This window comes from Eumetopias jubatus, unplaced genomic scaffold, assembly GCF_037043125.1.
Source record: "Eumetopias jubatus isolate StellerSeaLion01/CBP00866 unplaced genomic scaffold, mEumJub1_p1.0 scaffold_1, whole genome shotgun sequence".
In the NCBI taxonomy this organism is placed as follows: Eukaryota; Metazoa; Chordata; class Mammalia; order Carnivora; family Otariidae; genus Eumetopias; species Eumetopias jubatus.
In genome coordinates, this window is record NW_028274807.1 from 14,951,449 (window position 1) to 14,978,170 (window position 26,722).

At 35.5% G+C, this 26,722-nt stretch overlaps 1 protein-coding gene across 1 annotated transcript; it reads left to right on the forward strand.

Moving 5' to 3' along the window:
- Positions 1–17,478: 17,478 nt before the first annotated feature.
- Positions 17,479–17,631, forward strand: LOC148164978 (keratin-associated protein 19-6-like). The gene has a single exon (XM_088022502.1). It carries the CDS (start codon positions 17,479–17,481, stop codon positions 17,629–17,631), a length of 153 nt encoding a protein of 50 aa, XP_087878628.1.
- The last annotated feature ends 9,091 nt before the right edge of the window (positions 17,632–26,722 follow it).

The window sequence follows — 26,722 nt, forward strand, 5'->3', positions numbered from 1 at the left end:
TAACCAAGAAAATTCTTGAGGAAGAAAAATATTAGAAATTCCTAAACTTATGTTTTTGAAAAGGCATCATAAAAAATTGAAAAGATCTGTCATAGACTGCAAAAAAATATTTGACATGCATTTATCTGGTATCGGCATACATTAGGTAGCCTAGAAATTCAATTTAACAAAAGCTGATAATTTAAAAAATTGTGAAAAGGCTTGAACAATCATTTCCAAAAGATACCCAAGTGCCTAACTGGCACACTAAAAGTTCTGGTCACCAATTCCAACATGTGGGTGTGTCTGTGTGAAGGGGAACTTTCCCACACCAACAAGCAATTCTCCAATACCAGCTGGATATTTTGCAATGTAACTCAGTTCTGACACCATCTATCTGGACCTAGTGTTATATCCCACCAGTTAAGGGATGGGTCCTATAAGGCTGCCTTCTAGCACTTCAGATACCAGTCAGAAGTCCAGGTTAACATCTGTACTTCTGACAGACCAGCTATAGATTGGAGGTTCCAGTGACTACCTCCTTGTGTTCAATTAATTTGCTGGAGTGGCTCACAGAACTCAGAGAATCATTTTACTTACTGGATCATCAGTTTATTATAAAATGATATAACTCAGGAAGTCAGATAGAAGACATATGTCAGGCAAGGTATGGGGAAAGTGTGCTCGACTCTCCCCAGATCTCCACATGTTTACCAAGGGGAAGTGCTCCAAAATCTGTGCTTTTGGATTTTTATGTAAGCTTCATTACAAAGTTATGATTGATTAGATCATTGCCTCTTGACAACTGAATCAACCTTCTGCCCCTCTCCCCTCCCTGGAGGTGGAGCAGAAGGACTGAATATTCCAACCCTCCAGTCTAGGGTTGGTTCCCCTAGTAATCAGCCCCTCCTTAGGTGCCCTAGGGACATCCCAAAAGTCACCTCATTAACATAAAAAAGATACATTTTGTTTTTCTCACCAGCTAGGCAATTGTAAGGGTTTGGAAACTCTGTGCTAGAAGTATATATTTCTTTTTACAAATTATGATTTCACACACATAAAAAGGTGTTCAACATCATTAGTTATCAGAGAAATATACTTCAAAAACCAGAATGAGAGATAACACCATGTACACATCAGAAAGGCAAAAATTGAAGAGTCTTTTTATATCGGTAGGAACGCAAAGCAAGAAAAACTTTTGCACATTACCTTGGAGAACATGAATTAGTACAAGCACTTTAGGAAACTGGCCATATCTATTAAAACTGAAATAACATATAGTCTTTCATTTTTTAAATTTTTATTTTCAGTATATTAAATTTACTCATAAAAACAATTTTAAAATGTAGAATTTTCCCTGCTTAACAAACTCTCACAAAACATAAAAACCCCCAAACATCGTACTTGACATTTACAATTCAAAATCCAATTAGAAGAATATTAAATATTTACAAAACTATATCTTTTAAAAATATTCATAAAGTTATTTGCAGTTTTATAGAATTGATATAAAAGTGGCTTAAAAATGGGAGAATTTTCCTTCATTCCTAAAAAGAAAATATGTCTGATAGAAACTGTGGAGATTCTTGAGTATATGAGGTCTTAAATTTCGGTATGGAAACCTTCGTATTTGAGCATATACGAGCTCATGCCTGTGAGGGTCTCGTAAAACTACCAGGTACCAGCTCCCCCTCCAGCCATTAACAGTGTAACAACATTGACCTTTGGTCTCAACAAGCCTGGTATGTAATTTTGCCAGGGCTGATTAAAGATACTCACTTTGATTTGGAACTTCTGAACTTTTCAGTAATTGAGCCTCTTCAATAGTTTCATGTAAAAGAATGAAACTAGGCTGCTTTCTAACACCATACACATAAATAAAGTCAAAATGGATTAAAGACCTAAATGTAACACCTGAAACCATAAAATCCTTGAAGAGAACACAGGCAGTGATTTCTCTGACATTGGTCATAGCAACATTTTTCTAGATAGGTCTCCAAGTCAAGGGAAACAATGGCAAAAATAAACGATTAGGACTATATCAAAATAAAAAACGTTTGCATAGCAAAGGAAACCATCAACAAAACAAAAAGACAATCCACTGAATGGGACAAGATATTTGCAAATGATATATCCCATAAAAGGTTAATATCCAAGATATATAAAGAGTGTATGCAACGCAATACCAAAAAGACAAAAAATCTGATTTAAAAATGGGCAGAGGAGCTGAATAGACATTTTTCAAAGAAGATATACAGATGGCCAACAGACACATGTAAAGATGCTCAGCATCACTCATCACTAGGGAAATGCAAATCAAAATCACAGTGAGATATCACCTTGCACCAGTTAGAATGGCTAAAATTAAAATGGCAGAAAATAACAAGTGTTGGTAAGGATGTGGAGAAAAGGAACCCTCATGCACTGGTGGTGGGAATATAAGATGGGGCAGCCACTGTGAAAAGCAGTATGGAGGTTTCTCAAAAAATTGAAAATAGAAATACCATATAATCCTCAAAAAAATGTATATTAAAAAAAAAAAAAAGGGATGCCTGAGTGGCTCAGTCGGTTAAGCAGCTGCCTTCAGCTCAGGTCATGATCCCAGGGTACTGGGATCGAGTCCCGCATGGGGCTCCTTGCTATGCAGGGAACCTGCTTCTCCCTCTCCTGCTCTCCCTGCTTGTGCTCTCTCTCTCCCCCTCTCTCTCTGACAAATAAATAAATCAAATCTCAAAAAAATGTATATTAAAAGAAATACCATATAATCCAATAATTCTAGCATTGAGCGTTTATGCAAAGGAAATGAAAACACTCATTCAAGAAGATATGTACCTCTATGTTTACTGCAGAATTATTTACTATAGCCAAGATATGCAAGCAACGTAAGTGTCCATCAATAGATAACTGAATAAAGAAGATGTGATACACATGTACACACACACAGGAATATTATGTAGCCATAGAAAGAATGAGATTATACCATTTGAGACAACATGGATGGATCTAGAGAGTATTATGCTAAGTCAAGTCAGACTTAGAAAGACAAATACCATATGATTCCACTCATATGTGGAATCTAAAAACAATGAATAAACAAAAAGCAGAATCAGATCTATAAATACAGAGAACAAATTGATGGTTGCCAGAGGGGAGGCAGGGAGGAGGTTGGGCAAAATGGGTGAAGGGGAGAGGGAGACACAGGCTTCCAGTTATGGAAGGAAAAAGTCATGGGAATGATACGCACAGCATAAGAAATGCAGTCCATGATACTGTAGTAATGATGTAATGGGACAGATGGTAGCTACACTCGTGGTGAACAGAGCATAAAGTATAAACCTGTCAAATCACTAAGTTGTACACCTGAAACTAATGTCACATTGTGTATCAACTATACTCAAATAAAATAATAACAATAACAATAATAATCACCGAGCTTCTTCAGAACCTGTCTTAAAATGTCACATGACATTCTTTGGGAGTCTATCCTCTGGGATGGGTGCTGGAACTGAGCAAAGACTTGAGGCCCCTTACCACCTTCCACACTCTTCAGTATGTACCACCAGCAGTTAGCAGTATGTAAAACTAGCAAGGCATCAAATCAACCACCAGAAAAGCAAGGAAGAGTGGCAAAATGACACGGGGTAGGGACGGTGCAGTCTAATTCCCACAGTAAGTGCTGGCCAGCACACGGGGGTGAGTGGCCAGGTGAGCCTTGGTCAGCCTGGGCTCCAGGGGGAAGCCCAGCACAGATGTGTGACATGAGGCGAAGTGCCCACCCCTGCTGCTGCTCTCTATGCCAGAGTGATGAAGGACCTGGAATTGTACACAGTGAATTAAAATGCTAAACCTTTTTTTTAAAGATTTTATTTATTTATTTGAGAGAGAGAGAATGAGAGAGAGCACAAGCAGAGGGTAGGGTCAGAGGGAGAGGGAGAACCAGACTTCCCACTGAACAGGGAGCCCGATGTGGGACTCGATCCCAGGGACCCGGCATCATGACCTGAGCCGAAGGCAGACGTTTAACCAACTGAGCCACTCAGGTGCCCCTAAAGTGCTAAACCTGCTAACTACTAAATTAACAAGCTGACTCTTGTCATCTTTTGGAGATTTTAGATGATGCTTTTTTATTTTTTTAAATACCCAATCACATATCTGCAGTCACGAAAATAATTTGTTTTGAGCACAAGTGCTAACTCCCATTTCCTCGGTGTTCTTTGGCAATTAGGAATTTTAACGCTGAAACACTTTTTAATATTCAGCATCACTATGAAATAAAAATTTAAAAAGAAGGTAGAAAATGGAGTGTTTTGCTTAAAAAACAAGGAAAGATTAAATAGTTGTTTTCTCTCTATATTATATTCTACTCTGATCTGTACATTCCACTTTCCCCATTGGAGATAAAAACTGGGGTTAGAAACCTTGACACACGACAGAAGACACAGAGGAGAGGCTGGTGCCACTCTACCTGGTTGCCACAGCATTTGGAAACTGAGCCCACAGTTTTAGGAAAACGACTAAGCAGTTGAAAGCATCAGTCTGGCCTGTGTTTCTCACTCACGAGGATGCCTTCTGAGGAAATGCAAAATGCTTTTTAGGCTTACTGACTTTGGTTGTTTTTGGAGAGAAATTCATCAGGGGTAATACTGCTAGCTAATATTCTTAAGTCTAAGTGTGGGAGTGACCTGGGAAGAGAGCTCACTGATGGGCTGAACGCTTTGTGTCCTGCGTATCTCATATTTTGAATGTACATATATCCTATGACACTGCAAGTGCACTCTTGAGAATGCGTCTGATGGAAAGGAGTGCATGTGCCCACTAAAATAAATGTAAAAGGACATCCATAGTAGTGCTATGCACAGGAGCCCCAAACTGGAAACCAGCTAAATGTCCATCAGCTGCAGAATGGATGAGTGCCCTGTGGTACATTCCCACCGGGCAAGGATAAGGAATGAAGGTCTTTTGCCTTCAATAATGTGGGTGAGCACAGACATAACTGAACTAAAGGAGCTATATGGAGAAGAATACCTACTGTATGGTTATAATAAATATATGTAATATATTAATACCTAATATTAATAGTTAATGGTAAATATAATAATTAATAAATAAATATAGTAAATACGTATTTCAAGAAAAGGTCAAAAGAGAAATCTATCACATCAGAGCTCAGAATTCACCCTTTCTATCCTGTTACTAACCCTCTTAACCTTTTCACTTCATCCCTGCTCTTCCTCTGTAGGTGACCAGTCTGATTGGCTTGTGGTTTATCCTTCCTCCTCACCCTCAAATAATGTGATAAATGTCTATTTATCTCTTTTTGTATTTTTTACATAAAAGATCCTGTAGATCCTTTTATTGTACTTTGCTTTCTTCTCTTTCGCTTAAAGATGTTTCCTGGAAATCATTCCTTTTTTTTTTTTTTTTTAAGATTTTATTTATTTATTTGACCGAGAGAGATACAGCGAGAGACGGAACACAAGCAGGGGGAGTGGGAGAGGGAAAAGCAAGCTCCCCACTGAGCAGGGGGCTCGACGCAGGGCTCGATCCCAGGACCCTAACATCATGACCTGAGCAGAAGGCAGACGCTTAACGACTGAGCCACCCAGGCGCCCCCGTGGAAATCATTCTGTATCAGTTTTAAGATATGTTCTTTCTTTAAAGTTTTTAATGCTTAAGTTGTGTAATACTCCATTTTGTGGATAGATTCAATCATCCTCTTTCGTGGGCCCTAGGGTTCCATCATTACGTGTAATTACAAACAACGGTGTAATGAATAACCTTGTACACATTATATTTATATTGCTAGAGATATATCTTCACGGTAAATTCCTGAAGAGGCATTGCGGATTCACAAATTTATGCATTAGTCATTGCCAATTTCTTTTATATATTAGTTTTCTATTGCTGCTCTAATAAATTACTATAATCTTGGTGGCTGAAACAACCCATATTCATTATCTTAGAGTTTTAGAAGTCAGCCAGCCAGCACAGATTTTGTAGGGCTGCATCCCTTTCTGCAGGCTGTCTAGGAGAATAGATTCCCTTGATTTCTCCAGCTTCTATAGACTGCCTGCATTTTGTGGCCCAGGTCCCCTTCCTTCATCTTCAAAGCCAGCAAGGGAACATGGGGTCCTCCTCATGCTGCTATCCCTCTGGTTCTCTACAACAGGTCAGGGAAAGGTTCTGTTTTTTGGGGCTAATGTGATAAGATTGGACCCACCTGGATAACTAGGGTAATCTTGTCTCACATTCCATAATCATAATAATGTCTGCATAGTCTTTTTGGCCATGTAATGTTTTATAGATTAGAACTAGAATATGGACATTTGGGCAGGGGCATCATTCTCCCTACCACATACTTCACCTAGATTTTACCAATTTTCATTACCATCAGCAATGTACAAGAATGACTATTTCTCCATAGCCTCACCAATGGAATGCATTGTCATGTATTTCACATTTTTGCCGATCTGATAAGTGAAAAATAGCATGGTATTTTTGCCCAACTGCATTAGCTAATATCTCCAGAACAGGATTGAATAGTGAGTAATGTGGACATCTTTGCCTTTCTCCTGATCTTGGTGAATTGCCTCTTAAGCTCCACCATTAACAAAGATGCTAACTTTAAGACAATCTTATTATGTTGAGAAATCATCCATCAATTCCTATTTTCTTGAATACTTTTATTACGAATGAGTGTTGAAATTTGTCAGAAGTTATTCAGCATTTATGGAAATAAGAATGTGATTTTTCTTGAAGTTGTTAACATGATGCATTATATTAACAAGTGTCCTTATATCGAGATCATTTATATTCTTAAAATAAATGCCATCTCCTCATGATGCATTATTTTTTATTATGGTTTTAGATTCGATGGGCTAATATTTTATTTACCATTTTTTGCATACATCCTCATAAGTAATACTCGGCTATAATTTTCTTTGTGTGTGTGTTCTCTTTATCAAGTTTTTTTTTTAAGATTTTATTTATTATTTACTTACTTATTTATTTATTTATTTATTTATTTATTTATTTATTTATTTGTCAGAGAGAGACAGAGCACAAGAAGGGGGAGCTGTAGGCAGAGGGAGAAGCAGGCTCTCCGCTGAGCAAGGAGCCTGATGCGGGATTCAATCCCAGGATCCTCGGATCATGACCTAAGCCGAAGGCAGATGCTTAACCGACTGAGCCACCTAAATGCCCCAGCATGGTATATTTGCTTTTTAAAAAAGTATTTGGAGGCTTCATTCACTTTCGATGCTCTGGAATAAGTTATGTTGCATAAAGACAATGTCTTTGAATTTTTGGTAGAATGACCTTTGAGATAATGGGATTTGTGGCTTTTGGGGGTAGGGATTTTTTTACAATCTTTCTCTTTTTCTTCTCAAAGATTAGGCTTTAGTATTTCTATTTCTAATGGTTTCCATTGTAGTAAATCTTTTTTTCCCACAAAACTATGAATCTTATTCAGGTTTTCAAATTTACTTACATAGAAATCCATAAAGAAGTCTCTCTCTCTATATATATACATATATATGTGTGTGTACTTATATTTATGTTTATTATATACTTATATACATTTATGTATGTTTTAGTTAAATTTAGTTATATTTTTCTTCTCTTTTAAAATTAAGTTAGCTGGTAGTTTTTCTATTTTATTGTATTCAATAACCATGATTTTGTATAATTGACTGTTCTATTCTTTTTTATGTTTCTTTGGTGCTTTGATCAATATCTTTTTTATAATTCCTTCATTATACTTTCTCTTAGTTTACTTGTTTGTACTTCCCAATTTTGAATTGGAAACTTAAAATTATTGCATTTTTGTATTTTACTGACATATGTGCTTACAATGAAATTTTCCTCTATCTTTTTATTGAATACCCATAATATGATACATACAATTTCCATGACCATTATCACCATTTAAAAATTATGTAATCTGTTTTCTATTTCTTCTTTCACCCAAGAGTTCATAGTTTTTTGTTTATTTGTTTTAATTTCTGGGTAGAAGGAGACATTAGGTTTTGTATTTTTTTTTTAAGATTTATTTATTTATTTGAGAGAGAGAGAATGAGCAGGCGGAGGGACAGAGGGAAAGGAGTAGGAAAGAATCTCAAGCAGACTCCCTGCAGAGCACAGAACTGACAGGGCTCGATCTCAGGATGCTGAGATCATGATCCAAGTGGAAATCAAGAGTTGGATTCCCAACTGATTGAGCCACCCAGGTGCCCTGCAGACTCATTAAGTTTTTAATTTTTTATTAATTGCATGTTGTATTGTGTTATTATTAGAGAACATTTTTTTATAACATCTGCTTCCTGGAACTTCCTGATGCTTTCTTTGTGATCTAAAATGATAAATGTTTGTGAGGTTTCATATACATTTGAGAATAATTTTTATTTTCTATTACCAAAATGTAAAGTAATTTATAATTTTAAAGTCAGTCAATATGGTTTATATTATCTTGGTCCTCCATACTCTTTCTTATATTTTTCCATTTTATGTCTTGTTCTGAGCTTGGTGTGTTCTACGTCTCCATGCATCTCCAGTATATTTGGTTTATACAGGTCGTTGCTGTGTTATTTCATACACAACAATAACTGTTATTTCTTCATCTCGAAGTGTCTTTTAACTTTAGAAGATGGCCTTCTTTGATGTGTTTCACCATTTGGTTGGATTTTACTTTGATATCAGAATCACAACAAGTGCTTTCTCATTCTTCCCATTTACCTGCTATACCTTTACCTATACATTAAAACATGATAATCTATTTTGTAAACAATTTTAGATTTACAAAAAAAAAGGTGAAAATAACACAGAGAGTTCCCATATATCCTATACCCAATTTTCCTTGCTATTAACATTTTACATTAGTATGGTGTATTTGTTACGACTAATGAATCTATACTGACACATTATTACCAACTAAAGTCTATAATTTATTCAGATTTCCCTAGTTTTTATGTAGTGGAATTTTTCTGTTCTGGGATACCAACCAGAGTTCCTTATTGCTTTTGGTTATCGGAGCTCTTTAAGCTCTTCTTGGCTTTCTCAGACTTTCTCTAGCCCCAAAGTCTCTTTCAGTTTCTAGGAGTGCTGGTTAGGTATTCTGTAGAATGTCAGAGCTCTTTAAGCTCTTCTTGGCTTTCTCAGACTTCCTCTAACCCCAAAGCCTCTTCCAGTTTCTAGGAGTACTGGTTAGGTATTATGTAGAATGTCCCTCAGTTGGGATCTGTCCATAGTTTTCTCCTAATTAAACTGGAATTATGATTTTGGGGAGGAAGACCACAGAGGTACAGTGGCATTTCATCACATCATATCAAGGATATATACTATCAACATAAATTTTTACTCTTGATGTTGACCTTAACTATCTGAGGTCATTTTGTCAAATTTCTCTACTGTAAGAAACTTACTTAGTAATATTTATTGAAGATTTATTTATGTCTTTTCATCTTGGTAATTCAATTATTTTTTTGCTGAATACACTGTATGGATGTACTGCAGTTGTTTATCCTATCACTTACTGAAGGACATTGCTTCCAGTTGATAGAAGTTATGAGTAAAGCTGCCATAAATATTCACATGTACATTTTTGGGTAGACACAAAATTTCAGATCATTTGGATAGATATCCAGGAGAACAATTGCTGTACCTTATGATACAATTACATTTAGCTTTTTAAGAAAACACTAAATTGTCTTCCAAAATGGCTGAATCATTTAGCATTCTCACCAGCAATGAAGTTCTTGATGCTTTGAACCCTTGCCATCAATTGGAATTGTGAGTTTGTGGGATTTTATCCATTTTAATAAGTGCATAGTGGTATCTCATTATTGTATTAGTGTACATAGGCTTCTTTTTTTTTTAAGATTTTATTTATTTATTTGACAGAGAGAGACAGACAGTGAGAGAGGGAACACAAGCAGGGGGAGTGGGAGAGGGAGAAGCAGGCTCCCCGCAGAGGAGAGAGCCCGATGCGGGGCTCGATCCCAGGACCCCAGGATCATGACCTGAGCCGAAGGCAGACGCTCAACGACTGAGCCACCAAGGCGCCCCTGTATTAGTGTTCATATGCTTCTGTCATTAAACTTTCTTAATTACTTGGCTTTAAATGTTTCTCTTGAAAACAGTCAATTCTTTGTGATCTCAATTTATATTTTATTTTAGCTGCTAAGAAAAGCTTATTCATATTTATTAAGTTGCTATTAGGTTTAGTGTCATAATTACTATTTTATGTTTGCTCAGCTTCTTTCTCTATATATTGTATTTTCTTTACTCAATATTTTATACACTTCTTTTGATATTTAGAAATGTTCTGGTAATTTTTTTTAGTGGTTATCTAGTGGTTAATTACATATTTTTGTACAAAGGTCCTTAGCCCTTATTTTCTTTTAATTAATTTATTTATTTGAGAGAAAGAGGGAGAGAGAACGTGCACACCTGGGTGCAAGAAAGCATGAGTGTGGGAGGGGCAGAGAGAGAGAAGGATAAGCAGACTCCCCACCCAGAAAGGGAGCCTGACAAGGGGGCTTGATCCCAGTTTAAATTAGAAAATGAGGGGCTGGGGCATCTGCAGATGCCTAACCGACTGAGCCACCCAGATGCCCCAGCCCCTCATTTTCTAATTTAAACTTTTACTACCTGATTTGCCAGTTTTGAATGATAAACACTGGATAATAAACAATTTTGAATGATAAACATTTTCTTATTTAAACTTTCACTATCTGATTTGTCAGCTTGAGGGATAAACATCTTACTTAACTATCACATAACTTTTTCTACCTTTTACTCTCCCCTCCTCTTTTATTTCCAGCTGAATTTGTTTTACTTTTTCATACTATATAGCGTTTACATATTCCTTTCCTCATTTTCATCCTTGGTTTAGTCTTAGATAAAAAATTAACTATGTTAAATTCTCAATATCAGTCCTTCACAAAGTTTCCTGAAATATCTCTGCTGGATCCTTGGTTCATTGATCAAAGAAAGCTTATGAGTGCAATATTCTCTAAATTTTTGTGCAGTTAAAAACTTTTTTTTCCCCTAAAACTGGTATATTTGAAGGACAGAACGATTAGGTATATAATCTCTGGTTCACATTTTATTTCCTTGAGGCTTCTGAAAATACTGCAAAATTATTGGTTTGATTTGTAAGCTGCCTTGAAGAAGTCTGTCAAGGATCTAATTCTTTTATCATTGTAAGTTATTTGGTCTTTTCCTGGATGGCCTGAAGGTTTTTTCCTTATCTTTAAAGTCATTTTTTTTTAGTGTGTTAAAATACACATAACATAAAATTTACCATTTTAGTAATTTTTAAGTGTACAGTTCAGTATCAGTAAATACAATCACATTGATCTTTTCCAGAATTTTTAACTAGAACATATCTTGAAGTTGTTCATTGTGGGTCATTTTCCCAGGTAATAAATGGCTATGAAATATGTATATTGAGAGTTTTCTTTTAATGTTGGAGTTTTTTCTTAGGTTGTAATTTTGAGTATTATCCTATCGCATTTTTTCTTTTTGTCTACTTACATATAAGTTGGATTTCTTCCTGTCTCTCATTTTACCCATTTCTTTCTGGCTCCTTTTCTTTTTTTTAGCCGTATATTCATTACTTTTATCATTTTTCTGCTTTTCCTTAATTCCATTTTTTGTTATCATTTGAATCCATACTTCTTTTCTTTTAAGATTTCATTTATTTATTTGACAGAGAGAGAGCATGCGAGAGAACACAAGAAGGGGGGAGGGGCCGGGGAGAGGGAGAAGCAGACTCCCCACTGAGCAGGGAGCCCGATGCGGGGCTCCCTCCCAGAATGAGATCATGACCTGAGCCAAAGGCAGACACTTAAGCAATGGAGCCACCCAGGCAACCCCAAAGTTTCTTCCTTCTCAACAAAGAATTAGGGGAAAAATTCAAGAAATATCTCCACTAGAAGTTGATGCTTTCTCTGCCATTTCTTTTTTCTAATTTGTACTTTATAGAATCTTCCATCTTGTAGTTATGTTGAAAACATAACATTTGTGTGGTTTTATAATTTTCTTTTAGTAGGTCTGTGTATTTGTCAGGAGGTGTATTGGGAGACTCAGACCTCTGGAGTTGCTCCTTCACCTACCTGGGAAATCTAAGATGCCAGTGATAAACAGAAACAACATTTCCAGAATTATTCTTTAATTTCAATTTATTTCACTTAATAGAGCAGAAGAATATAAACACATTGAAGTAAACCTTTTGGTGTTCAGGGATATTGACCACAAAAGAAAGGAAAACCCATAAGATTCATAAAAAGCAGAGATTGTACAGAATTTGTTTTCTATGGATTCACTTCATAATTTATTCACTCAACTAACAATATATTACCTACTCTATTCCATCCACAAAAGTTATAAAATGTGATTCTAATAAACATTCTTGCCCTGAAGGAGTAGATAGTATAATGGAAAAGATAGTAAACAAATTAATTAGTATACTAAAAGCTGATGAAATGCAAAGATAGGGTTTTGGCTTTTGGCAGCACTCTGAAGCATTTTCTAAAGCAGACAGATAGAAGTAACTTGTGATGTCTTTGAAGTGTTCTTGAAGAAGGTTACACCTGACCTAGGTTTTGAAGGATAGTTGGGATAAGGTGGGTAAAGAAGTACAAAGGAGAACTCCAGAATGAAGGATCAGTTCCTGTAAAGTCTCAAAGCAGGTAGTAGGTCAACATCTTTGTTACATATGGCATAAAGGGAGATAAATTGTCAACTGCGTGTGAATGGGATGGAGAAAAATAAGTTTGGTGATAAAAAAAACCTTGTTTGTGAATTTAAGAATTTAATCTTTTCTCTAGTGACTTAAAGATATAATGGCTGAAAAATGAAACGATTAGATTTGTTTTTTGGGGAACATTGATTTGGACGCAGTATGGAGAACAGATCAGATGAGGGTCCTTTCTTGGGGCAGCGTGACCATTGGGGAGGCTCTTCCATTAATCCAGGAGAAAGTGATAGAGGACTAAATTAAGTAATTACAAGCAATATGAGTACTTACGAGTAATATTAAGGGACAAAAACATTTATGTGGTTCATTTGGTGACCAAGCAAGTGCATAGCATGCTCCAGATGGAACTAGTTGTTCCTTTCTCTAGAAGAATCTGGGATATTTCCATTGAATCAGGATTTCACCTGCTATTACTTAGTCACTAGTATCTGTTGTGATCTCATGTAACTTGTATTTTTAATTTAACTGGCATAGGGAGTGGGGCTTAATCAATTCATTTCTGTACGTTTCTACTGGGTAAATGGGATTTCAATCAGAATGTTACTCTTCTTTCTTCTGGAGGTTTGGTTTGATTCAACAATGTTTTGATTTAGTAATGGATTTGATCCAACAAAAGTGCACTGCTTGTCACAATGCACTGGGTAATGTTTGAGGTATTGAGGACATGGGAGAACAGGATGCACAAAACCTGTGTGTGCTTTCATATATCCTATCTTTCATTTGTTTTCAGTGGTTTTTGTATGTGATTCCATTTTTACAGAATCATTCTGTGAGCTACTATTTTTATGACTTTAAAAATATAACAAATTGCAAACTTTATTTCAATAACATGGTTTGTTCTCTGAGGCTTATTATGGGACCATAAATCTATGATGATCAAAGAAAATATTTTTATACATCTGGTTGATATAAAATAAAATGTATAATAATATGTAAGTAACAAAAATACTATTTAAAAAAAAAACCCTGTACCGAACACTGAATTTTCAAATTTCTAATGTTCTTTATATATAATCAGGTCACTTTTATATCTTAAAATAAACATATAAAAATAAAATGTATAAAAATATATAAAAATAAAATACATACATGTATGTATATATACATACCTACATATGAAAGTATACTCTGCTTCCTTGACAAGTTAATTTACTTAATTGACTTATCTGTTTCCCACCTGTAGAATGAGGGTCTTGCTTCTCAAAATGTATTGTTTTTCAAAGTAAGTGTGAATCAAAAATACCTGGAGTTCATGACCAATTTAGTTTCTTGGGGTATACTCTTAGATAATTCGTTTTTAATAGGTTTGTTATAGGTCCCCAGACTTTTCATTACTCAAAACTTTTCCTGGAAAATCACTGTTCTAGATGGTACCCAATGTCTCCACTGTGTTATAGCAATGCTTGATGGCCATTTCTACCTGTGCTCTCTTTCCAGAGAACAATGTTTTTGTGGTAGCTTTCAGATGCTTTGCACTCTCCAGGCCACACCATCTAGAAATTAGTACAAGAATTTTGTACACTTGGAAGATCTTCTGATCTGGGCAAGATCTGATATGACAATCACATCAAAAGATGAAATAATAAACTGAAATTATATCATGTTCCTCTGGATAGTTCATGTTGTGTTTATATCAAACAAGTTCTTAATAATGACCGAAATGGTACTGTTTGGTATATATGTTATGGTTTATTGTTTAGCTGCCATTTCCTACATTATGGTCATTTGATGACCTTCTTAGAGGCATCTGCCTGATATTTAATTTTCACATACACACTCTTGCTGGGACACTGGGTTCCAGGAAGCTTACAAATCACTTAGTCTTAAAAATTTTAGTGTATAGGATTGAAAATAAAACTGACAAAAGAATTTATCATTCATCAAGCAGATTTCATGTTACTGCTGGTTATTTTCTTTCAAGTACAAAGATAAGGAAATTACCTTAAATAAAATAAACGAGCACTCTCTCTAAAACTTTAGATGCTGAAGAATGTAGGTTGTATTTTTAAAATTACAAGCATACCTCAGAGATATTGTGGTTTGGTTCCAGAACACCACAGTAAAGCAAATACTGCAACAAAGTAAGGCAAATGAATTTTTTGGTTTCCCAGTGCATATAAAAGTTATGTTTACATAATATCATAGCCTATTAAGTGTAAAATTGCATCATGTCTAAAAAAAGGACATACCTTCATTAAAAAAATACTTTTTTGCTCAAAAATGTTAACCATCACCTGAACTCTCAGTGAGTCATAATCACTGATCACAGATCACCATAACAAATATAATAATAATGAAAACAATTTGAAATATTGCAAGAATTATGACACAGAGGCATGAAGTGAGCAAATGCTGTTGGGAAAAAAAATGCCTCTGATAGACTTGCTTGACACAGGGTTGCTGTGAACCTTCAATTTGTAAAAAAAAGGCAAGATCTGCATAAGTTCAGTAAAGTAAAGCACAATAAAATGAGGTGTGTTTGTAATAATGCAGCATGTAAAATTGTTGTGAAATAAAATTGTCCCCTTTTTTATTAAGACAATTAATTTGGACCTAAAATGAACCATCCCATGTTTATTTGCTGGAATGGAGAAATTTGGAACAGACTTGTTAGTGCCCATCATACTTAGTGGTTGTGGATTGGTGGTATGAAAAAATAGAATCTCTCTCATTGTACAGGCTTTGAGGTCAGCCTCTGTATGTTCCCTTTGTATTGATACATTGCACAACACAGACAGATGCTCAATGAATATTTGTTAAAAGTAAAAACATCATTAATATAATAGAATTTTGTGACCCAAAGAGGTTATTGATTAAGACTGATTGGGACCTCCAATGGCCGAATTAAAGTATTAGCTGAAAATTGGACAAGGCATTGACAGTTGATTTCCAAATCCTCTTTAGAAACCAAATTGTATTTTAACTATTATATTTTGATTCTTAAAAGTTAATTTTTGATGCATTCCTTCCAGATGATCTAAAGTAGGATTGAAGTGACATGAATCACATTAAAGTCCCATTTATTTGCTTATATAACTTAAAGAAAATCTCCTAGCCTCTCAAAAATGATCATGAAGGTGCATAATTCTACTTTCAAATGCAAGGTACGCCGATAAAATGAAGAAAATAACATTTTCCTGCCAAATTTCAGTGAGTTGTGAATAGGAACAGAGGAAGATATGTATGTGAAAGTGTTTTCAAATTGCTAATTTCAGGTAAATAAATTATTTTTCAAAAGTCTTTTTGGTGTAGCTTATTCAGGAAAAAATACATAGCTGTTAAAAAAACAAAAACAAAAACAAAATCTAAACTTGTACTGAGTAGTATATCTTTCAAATGAAATTTTGTTACCTTTAACAATACAAATTCTGATCTTTCGATTTCCTAGTAGGTCAAAGAGATTAGCTCTTTATCACACATGTATTTCACCTTGGGTTAATCCTGTGTCTGAGAGTTCCTGCAGGAAGTGATATAATTGGTGTCTTTTTAGGACATTTCACATTAGAGGCTCAAAAGGTCGAAATAGCTTGAGGACTTGCTCATAGATGTCTTAGGTATATGAAGCTTTATAATACTGACACCTCTTCCATTTAAGGAATAATGAATATTTATTTCACTTATGAAACAATTGGTGCATAATTTAAATTCAGTTAGTGATTTGAATATAAAAATGATTCCTGTTGACCCATCAGCAATGTTGTTTTCTTTTATCTTTTTAGTGCTAATGATTAATATCCATTAAATAATTTAGTTCCTTGTCTTGTAGATGCTTTTATTATAAAATGAGTCTTGGAGCTGTGGTCCTATCTGGAGACAACTAACAGAGGAAATCTAACCATTCTTACTGTTATTGGATCTTTTTCATTGATTTTTCTATTTTTTTTTTTTTTTGACTCAAGTAAATCCAATAGGTTCTAGACAAGTAGCACATGGTAATGGTAATGGACATACCATTCCTGTTACATTTTCCTGAAGAATCAAAACAAAAGTCCTGTGTTGGCGAGAGTGTTTTATGATTTTTCTTTGCTGTTGATTTTGGAAACTCAAGATCAAGTGCCAAAAGAAAAGGATATGCTGAATTTTCATATGATTCCGACCAGTCAGGTGAAGTGAATCGACATTCAATGCCAAATTCACTTAAATTCTTTGGGAATTATTTGATGAGTGTATTGGGAAAGAAAAAAATCCCACAATTTATTTTACAAAAAGAATATAAAAACTGATGACAGCCAAACTTTTAAGCAACTCAATTTTTATAAGAAAAAAATAAATTGTTCAAGATCTTAATGGAATAGAGTGAACTAGAAAAGTGGCATATTTGGGGATTTTGAACAAGGATCACCAACACTTTTTCAGTCTCACTGCAAAATTAACTATAGTTTCCCATGATATTGACTTCATTCAGTAAAGAATGTATCCATAATTTTGAACAGAGATGAGATGCTATGATTTTATGGGTGGCAGTCATCTCATGTGGGATCTTTGAAGATACCCTGGTCATTGTCAACACAGCCAGGGCCTATTTTATTGGAATCTGTGCAAACTGTCCTAAATTAGAAAACAAAGAAATTAATGAGTCTGTTTTTCATGTCATTGAGGCCATGGAATGAAGATTATGCAAGTTTGTTTTTATTGCCACACCCTTTTTGGAGATATATAAGAGTCCCTGGGCAGATGGCAACATTCGCACTTGGGAAACACACCTTCATATCAAACAAAAACCCCCAGCTCCTGACACTATGAGCTACTACTATGGCAACTACTATGGAGGCCTGGGCTATGGCTGTGGTTGTGGTGGCTTCAGAGGACTAGGGTGGGGCTGGGGAGGCTACAGATATGGCTGCTGCCGCCCATCATGCTATGGAAGATATGGATTTTCTAGTTTTTACTGAAAATGAAAAAGACTGGTGCTTTGGAACTTTAGAATTCTATCACCCTGCCACTAATTCTTTCATCTTTCTATTTCCAATGAAGTCTGGATGCTGCTCTATGTACATCTGGCCATATGTACAGTGAAAAGGATCAGAACTCACACTGAAGCCCTGAAATTGATCAACAACGGCACTTCATTCCATGAATTGATTGGAAATTTTACAAATTGTTGCCTGTGGCATCTCTGTGGTCAATTTTCAATAAAGCTGTATTCTTCTACTTGATCTTGTATTAATGTTTGCTAATTTTAAAGTTACCCTATGGACCGATTATTGTGCTTTAGGATTATTCTTTCAGGGATCACCTTTTCAGAGGACTTTGTGTTATATTTTTGTTAAAAAAGTCTAGTTTCTTCTTTTGACCTTAGCTTTAAAAGTTAAGTTTTTCTCTGGCTTCTTTAAACATTTCTATTTTACCACAAAAATCATCTAATGGGGAAGCAAATGTACTTTTTTCTTCTTAGTGATGCTTGGAAGCTGGATATTTCTTTGCAGGGCCAACCAGAAAGCTTCTAATTACCAGACAAGGGAAGGACAGCAAGGGAAGTTGAAGTAATTTGGGGTTCAGCAAGAAAGGAGACCACAGATTTGAAAGAGATTGTCCTAGATGGTTTATCATACATGACTGTTGTTGCTTTTCTTTCTTTCTCATAAGCTGTAGTAGAAGAACAATGAGACTGTTGGTCTTTATTTCCCTAGAGATTTATATGTAGTTAGTTGAGGGGTGATTGAACTAAAGAAAAACCAAAGGCTAAAGGAAAACCCTTTGGAAGTGCTTTGAAGTTAAGCTGCTGTTAACCTGTAATGAACAGACTTCTAGAATTGTGTCTAGCACATGACATGAGCTCAATAAATATTTGTTGCATAAACAAAACTAATTAGTAAGAAAACTACTGTGTGTCAGATATTTTGCAAGGTGTTTTATATAAATATATATATATGTTTATATATATATATAAACATTTAATTTTCTTAATACTCCAAAACATAGGAATTAAAGTATAAAAAAGCTTTTTAAGTTTTCAAACAACTCTAAGAAGTAGTTAGAAGAGTGGAAAAATAGAGAATTTAGAGACAAAGAGGCTGGCATTGTACTCCCTTTTCACTACTAACTCTATGGCATAAGGCAAGTTTCTTAACTTCATTGATACATTTTTAATCAATTAAATCTGACCATAATTTTTACTTTCAAGAACTGTTGTAAAATAAGCCTACCCTTCACTACATGCATATGCATGAAAAAAATAAGTATATACCATGGTAGATAGAACAGTAGGTAATTGTACTAATTTCCTAGGGTTGCTTAACAAGGTGTCACCAACCGTGTGTCTTAAAACAAGAGAAATTTATTATCTCACAGTTCTGGAGGCTAGAAGTCCAAACTCAAGGTGTCTGCAAGGCTGTACTCCCTCCTGACAAGGCTGCAATCTTCCCTTGCCTCTTCCTAGCTTCTGGTGGTATGCTGGCAATCTGGCGTTCCTTGGCTTGCTGCTCCAGAGGTAACAGAACTCCAGTCTCTGCAGTCATTGTCACACTGTATGCTCCCTCAGTGTGGCTACGCCTTCCTCCCTTTATGACTCTCTTTCTCTGTGTCCAAATTTCCCCTTCTTATATGGACACCAGTCATACTGAATAATCATATTGGCTTAGGGCCCACACTAATGACCTTATCTTGACCTCATCTCAACTTCAACTGCAAAGACCCGATTTCACATCCACCGGTATGGGGTGGGCAGGTGAGGTCTTCAAAATATCTTTTGCGGGGGCATAGTTTAATCCATAACAGTGACCCATATTTTATGCTTAATATTACTTTATTCAGATTGTATAAGTTAACAGATGATAGAATAGGAACAGATGATTCAACCATTAGAGGTTTGACTTTAGTCTTAAAATTCTTTTCACAATTCTAAGTATCTCTTTCTATAACTGAGAGATTTGAGAAGAGAAAGTGATGACTGATTTAGAATGGATTGTGTTTCAACGGACAATTAGGTCATTTATAACTGCCCATTAGAGAGCTTGTGGTTTTAATTTATATCCTCTCATAAATATGTACAGCCAAACAGCCTCATAAACAAAAGCAGAGACATTAGCCCAAGGCAGCTCATAATTGATTTCAGAGAACTGGTTTGTGATTTTTTACTATCTGCTCAAATTAACTATGCAAATCAAGATCTTTCCCTAAATTTTCATTGCCATAGAGGTGTCACCTTTATAAGATGATGTATACTTCCCTCCACATCTTTCAACTCACCTCTCAGACAAACCTAGTCACCCCTAAAGCCTACTTTAGGCTCTTTTCAATTGTCTATTCTTGGAAATAACAAATAAATATTATGTCCCATCAAAATTATACTTCCCCATTTCTAGAATTTCTCAACTTATTCTTTGATTTTTCAACAGGAAATAATTGGGTAAAGCCATGTCTTGGGCCTCTGAGCAACATCTTTTACTGCTCTCTTACACACAAATACCACTTACAAGATTTGTAAAATTGAAAACTTGGAAGAAATAATTAATTTACAATGCTTCCTTTTAGTTGTAACATTCTATGATCCTTTAGACGAATCCAGGTAATTAAAAATATAAGTTAGTCTTTTCAGGGTTTGGGGTGAAGCAGGGGAGATGGTAAGCTTTCTAGCACAATAGCTCTGTTTCCATATTCTGAGCAACTCTATTGTTTCAACAAATTCCGGTTTGATTTGAAGAATCTGAACCAGTCTGCCCTAACACTGGATTAAACCAATCTCCTACATCACTTCCCATGTGCAAGGCCCTTGCTGCCCTTAATTGTTAATATTTCCAACAATTTTGTCAGTCCAACAATTACAGGCACTCCCTCCACTGATTTACCTTTTCTTTTTTTTTTTTTGCATGAAGCTCTTAGATTTTCTTAATGTTAATGAAACTAGATCTTAAGAACTTTAGGGAAGAACAAAACTTTCTAATTCTTTTATTGTTTGCCTGAGAAAGCTAGAGGCAAATGGATAAACACTTTTGCAAATGTTCCAGTTATTAAAGACATTTGATTTTTGTCTAATAAATGTTACTTATTCATTCATGGATCCTCTATTTTGCAAACTTATTTTTAAGTCATTTAATCTTTTTTCTTACTCAAGACCTGTTGGTTTGCATGCTGTTTATTTATTCATTTATTTTTTACATTTGGAAAAATTTAAGACGATATAAAAATTATGCTTTAGAAATTGCTGACTGACCATAAAAGGAAATTAGGAAACTGATACATTTTCACCGCTTTTATAAAAAAGGATCATGGTTTTTCATCATTTTCCTGAGTAAATTCTATGCTATTTATTTAATGATAAAAGAAAAGTGATGTGGATAACATATGATATTTAAGAAATACTTTAGCAGGATAATATAACTAATGGTTGGAACGTATTGTTATTTTATAAGAGAACTACTTGATGTTATGAAACCTGTTTTTAAAACTGAAATGTAGAAAGGAGTACTTTGAAGATATAAATATCATTTCATCATAGCCACAGATTTGTTTTGAAAAATGCAAGTTAAACAAAAAGAAAATGAATAGAGTACTTTATAAGCAAGTTCATATCTTCTCTCAAATATGAAAGGAATGGTTTTATGAACTCATCTGTGCAATTTTTACTGGAAGAAGAATTTGACATATCCTTAAAGAAGGATTCTTAATCCCACTTTTATTTGAGAGAGAGAGAGAGAGAGCACAAGTAGGCAGAGAGGCAGACAGAGGGGCAGGCAGAGGGTCAGGCAGGGGGGCAGGAGAAGCAGGCTCCCCACTGAGCAGAGAGCCCGATGTGGGAGTGCATTCCAGGACCCTGGGATCATGACCTGAGCAGAAGGTAGATGCTTAACTGACTGAGCCACCCAGGCACCCCTTAATCTCACTCTTAAAGGGATATGGAAGTTCCCACATCGATAGTTGCAATGCAGACTGCCCTGTCTACCCACTGAAATCCTTAGCTCCTGACATCATGAGCTACAACAGGAATCACTAAAGAGAAACCTGGGCTGTGAGTCTGGATGTGGATGGGGCAGTTTCCATGGACTGGTCTACAGATGTGGCTCTGGGCATGGGTAGGCAGGTATCGTCCATTTAGTTGTTGGTTCTCTGGCTTGTACTGAATTACCGTCTTGATTAACTGATGACTGGGTACAAGAAGCAGACTTGACAGAATAGACTGCAAACTGCAAAGTCACCATTAGCTTAATAGGTCCAAATACTCAACAGCTACATCTCTAAGACAACTTATTCTATAGTTGTACTTGTGTCTTCAGACATCCTTTACTTGTTCTTCAAGGCTGAGAAAAAATTGATTCACACTTAGTCATCAAGGTTTGGTGTTAAAGAGGCTTGGATTTGAGTTTTGGCTCCACTACTCCCTAACTCTGTAAGCTTGAACAAGTTAATCTCTAGATGCTTTCATTTCCCCTTCGCAAATTGTGTGTAGTGCCCTTTTCATGCAGTTTTGGTAGTTCACTGGAGTTGATTCCTCATCATAGAGTTGGGATGTTTAAATGTTATTTATTTTAATTAATTAATTAATTAATTTTAAATAAAATTGTGATGTTTATACAATGTAGGAATGAATGATCATTGTAAGTTTCATTTCTTTAATGACCTTTGATTTAAAAAAAATGAAAGCAAAAGCAAACATGGATTTTGCTTCAATTAACTTATTTCAACAAATTATTTTCTTTTTTTATTTCCGACAAAATGAGCTACTAAAGAGCAATTATTTTGGTCTCTTGGACTATGGCTGTAGATATGCCAGTTTAGAGACTTAGGTCCTTCCTTTGCGGGCTACAGACACGGCCCTGGGTGAGTGTGGATATAACAGTTGCCACCAGCCTTCCGTGATACAATTGTTAAATTAAAGGTTTCTATTGAAGGACTGCCATATAATAAATGTGATATTTCAAATAAGTATCAGAAATGTCAAGGTTAGTGTCTAAGAATCAACAAACCAGATATGAGATACAGATGATTTGAAAGTGTAGATGTGGACTTTGCAAAGACTATTTATATTTAAAGAAACATGTTGGTGTCCTGTGAGTCCTCATCCTGAAGAGAAGTAGAATATTCTCTCTTCCTTACTTGAATGAGCAGGGTTCTAGTAAGACCTCTTATAATGCTTGATATTACTTTTCTTCAGTTATGTGCACAATAGACTAGGATCTACTCCCATCTGTGGAATCTAATGGGTGAGAAAAAGTGTCCAGCTGGCTGCTTTAATAATGAGACTGAAGGAGAAGACGTTACTTTGGCATCAAGGAGTAATATTGGAAATCATCAGAAAAAGAATACACGTGTAATTTACAAAATTTAAGCAAGAGCTCATTGATAGAACTGGCATGAAGCCATTTTTGCTGCAGCCAAGAGTACCACTTGGCATACAAAATTAGACTCTGAAGTCATATTAATAGTCTTTATAAATACATACTGATTTATATACTTCTGAAAAAATTTTCCCTTTGAGGTGCTAAATAGATATGTAGCTAGTGATTTTGGTTTCTTCTGTAATCATAATTTTGGTACATCTTTGGAATTGTTTTCAGAGTTAAAGCTATGTTTCCTCAGTGAGGGTAAATTTGGTGTGCATTTTTAAATAAAAATATTTAAAAGTGACTTAGATACACAAATGTTCATAGCAACATTATTGGTGGTAGCCCAATGCTGGAACAACCAAATAGCCTTCAAATACTTATCTATTTAAACAGCTGTGCCACATACATATGATGGAGTTCTACTCACAATAAAAAGGAAGGAACTATTGATAATATCCAATACATTGCAGAAATCTCAAAGACATAATTTTGAATAAGCCAGTCTTCAGGATTACAAAGTGTATGATTTCACTTATTTGATATTCTTCAAGTCTAATCTATAGTAACAGTAAACAGATGAGCAGTTGATGAGATTATGGACAGGAGGTTGGTACCACTATAAAGTGATAGAATAAGGGAATTTTGGGAAGGGTGAAATTGTTCTGTATCATGATCATTTCAATTGATACAGAAAACAAATTTGACAAAATTCAATGTACATTAAAAAAGACTCTTAGCAAATTAAGAATAGAAGAACACATCTTTATTCTGACAAAGGTATCTATAACGAACCTGATTAAAATCATACTTGATGGTGAAAGACTGAAGGTTTTCTTACTAAGATTAAAAATAAGGAAAGATGTCCACTCTGAGTACTCATATTTAATATCAAACAAGAAGGCCTGTTAGTAAAATAAAGCAAATAAGAGAAATAAGGGGCATATATGTTAGAAAAAGGGTAATAAACGCTCCCTGTTCACAGATTACATGATTATATATGTAGAAAATCCTCAAATAGCTGTAAAAATCTCCACAATAAACAAGTGAGTTTAGCAAGATCACAGATTACAATGTCTAAACAAAAGCTGGTCTCTGAGGGAATCAAAGCATAAAATTATATTATAAATAAATTAGAAATATCATATTTCCCCAGGTCTTTTTCATCAGTTGTGCAGTACCAATTAGAGGTACTAAAACTCACAGAAGTAGAATAGTTAGAAAGAAAACTAGTTTGTCTTACAAATGACTAAATGTGGCCTAACCTAGGAATAAGGAAGAATCTTTGGGATGTGTCTTTTTTTTTTTTTTAGATTTTATTTATTTATTCGTTTAGAGAGAGAGACAGTGTGAGCAGGGGGAGGGGCAGAGGGAGAGGGAGAGAATCTCAAGCAGACTCCATGCTGAGCGCAGATCCCAACACTGGGCTTGATCTCATGACCCTCAGATCATGACTTGAGCTGAAATCAAGAGTTTGATTCTTAATGGATTGAACCACCCAGGCGTCCCTCTTTGGGATGTGTCTTGAGCTTATATTATAATGGGTTTAGGAAAAAGGGTCTCATCTTCTAACTGGTTAAGCTTTGAAGGTGAGGTGAGGACAATCAAAGAATAAGGGGCATTGCTACTTCACTTGTCACTATTCCCAATAGAGAAGAGTCCTGTGCCAGCATGGTACAACACCAGCAAAGTGCCAAAAAAAGCGGGATATTATAACTAAATGTGATAGTAGAGAATAGTCTCAGATGCCCTAAGGACTTCAGAGGAGCACAGGAGTTGGTCCAAAAGCTCCTGGCCCTTGAGGAAAAAAAACAACAAAGAAATTTAATTCCAAGATCCTATTAGTAATGAGTTTCCATGTCAATTACTCTGGTGGTCTTGGCTATCACCTTGACGATTTTGGAAGCAGGAGATGTGACTGTGGCAATGGCTCTGGCTATATTGGCTATGGTAAATTCAACTAGGGCCGCTATGGTCCCACTTTCTGTAGAAGATATTGGTTCTCTGGGTTCTACTGAAAAATCTGCCAATCACTAAAATAATACAAACTTTTTCTTACTGTAAATGATGGCCTTTTTTTTTGTTTTGTTTTCAACTTCCTGTCTTTTAAGTCAAGCCTATTGTTAACCTCATTACTGGCAAAGATGGCTAACGTCACACACCATTACAGAAGGCACTTGGAAGAAAACAGGGCAAGACTCATTCCTCTCAGGAGAATGTCATCACAGAAACTGGAGTTCCTTCCAGAAAGGCTGCATTTTGGGACTGCTGCTACTTCATTGGTTCACAGACAGCTCTGTTTCTGTTTCCCTATAAAGTGTCTTCATTGACATAACAAACTTGGTTTCATTTTGATTTGTTTATGTTAAAGAGTTTCATATACACTCCAGTGTATTTTTTTTTGCAAAACCTAAATAATAATTTTCTGAAACAAATAAATGCCAATATTTGTCCATAGATATGATTTTTTAATTAATATTTCTTTTAAAATTATGCCCACAGAAGTGTTTAAAATTAATATTTGTTCTATCTGATTTTGCTCAGAATGATGCTGACTTGACATGCAAGAGAACCAATGGAATCTGATATGCCTAATGTCCTCCAAAACTTTGCCCTCTCATCCCACAAATATAAACCTATCATTTCCCCATCTATAATATAATTACTGACCACTAATAATTGTTGCTAAACGGGAGAGGGCTCTTCCTTTGTGTATATTCATTATCTCCTTGCCTTAACTACATGTCTAAGGGGACGGCATTTGTCTGTGTTCTGTGGGCTTGAGTGGTATTTGTCTTCTTGGATGTTCACTTATTGACTGAACTCTGCCTAGGATCCTGTCTCTGCCACTTCAATAGATACAGATTTCTCAGAATTTATTCTTACTCTTGTTGAAACCTTTTTATACATTTGGATTTAGACACTGAATTAATCTTCTTTCTCTTGTTTTACCCCCGGTGTTAGCCTCTCGTTATACACTTAGGTTTCCTATGTGCCCTGGTCTCTGCCTTCAATCTTTAACTGTTTTTGTTTTCTACTTCCCATTTTTAGGGGTTTATATTACTATCCTCATTTTTAATTTATTTTCATTTTTATATTACATAGAGTGCACATGAATGCATGATTGGGGGTGGGGAAGGGGCAGAAGGAGAGGGAGAGAAAAAATCTTAAGCAGGCTCCATACTCAGTGTGGAGCCCAAGTGGGGCTCAATCTCATGACCCTGAGATCATGACCTGAGCCAAAATCAACAGCAGGCTGCTTAACCAACTGAGCTACACAGGTGCCCCAACCTCATTTTTAAAAAATTATTCTTGTCCACGCTTTCAACTATAAACTATGGATCTCATCGAATTTCTACTGTACATCACCCTTGTTCTCCCTTCACTTTTACCAAGATAGTATTTTCAACTGTACAGTATTCTAATCATGGCTTTGCTACATCCTTATATCCCTCAGCTCACTTTACCAATGGTATGTCTTTTGAAATTCCAACTTTTGTTTAACTCTGCTTTTTCCATGCTTGCTAATATACAGGATTATTGGTCTAGAGAAGTACGGCCTTGTTGAATTGTCTTATATTAAACTTATAATTTTAAGTCTCAAGTAGCATTCAGCCATGCCCAGAAATTCTCCATTTTCCTACTAAATTCACTTTGCCACTGTCTAAAATAACTATTGCATTCCTCATCATTTTTAAACTTCTGACACAATCTATTTTACTCT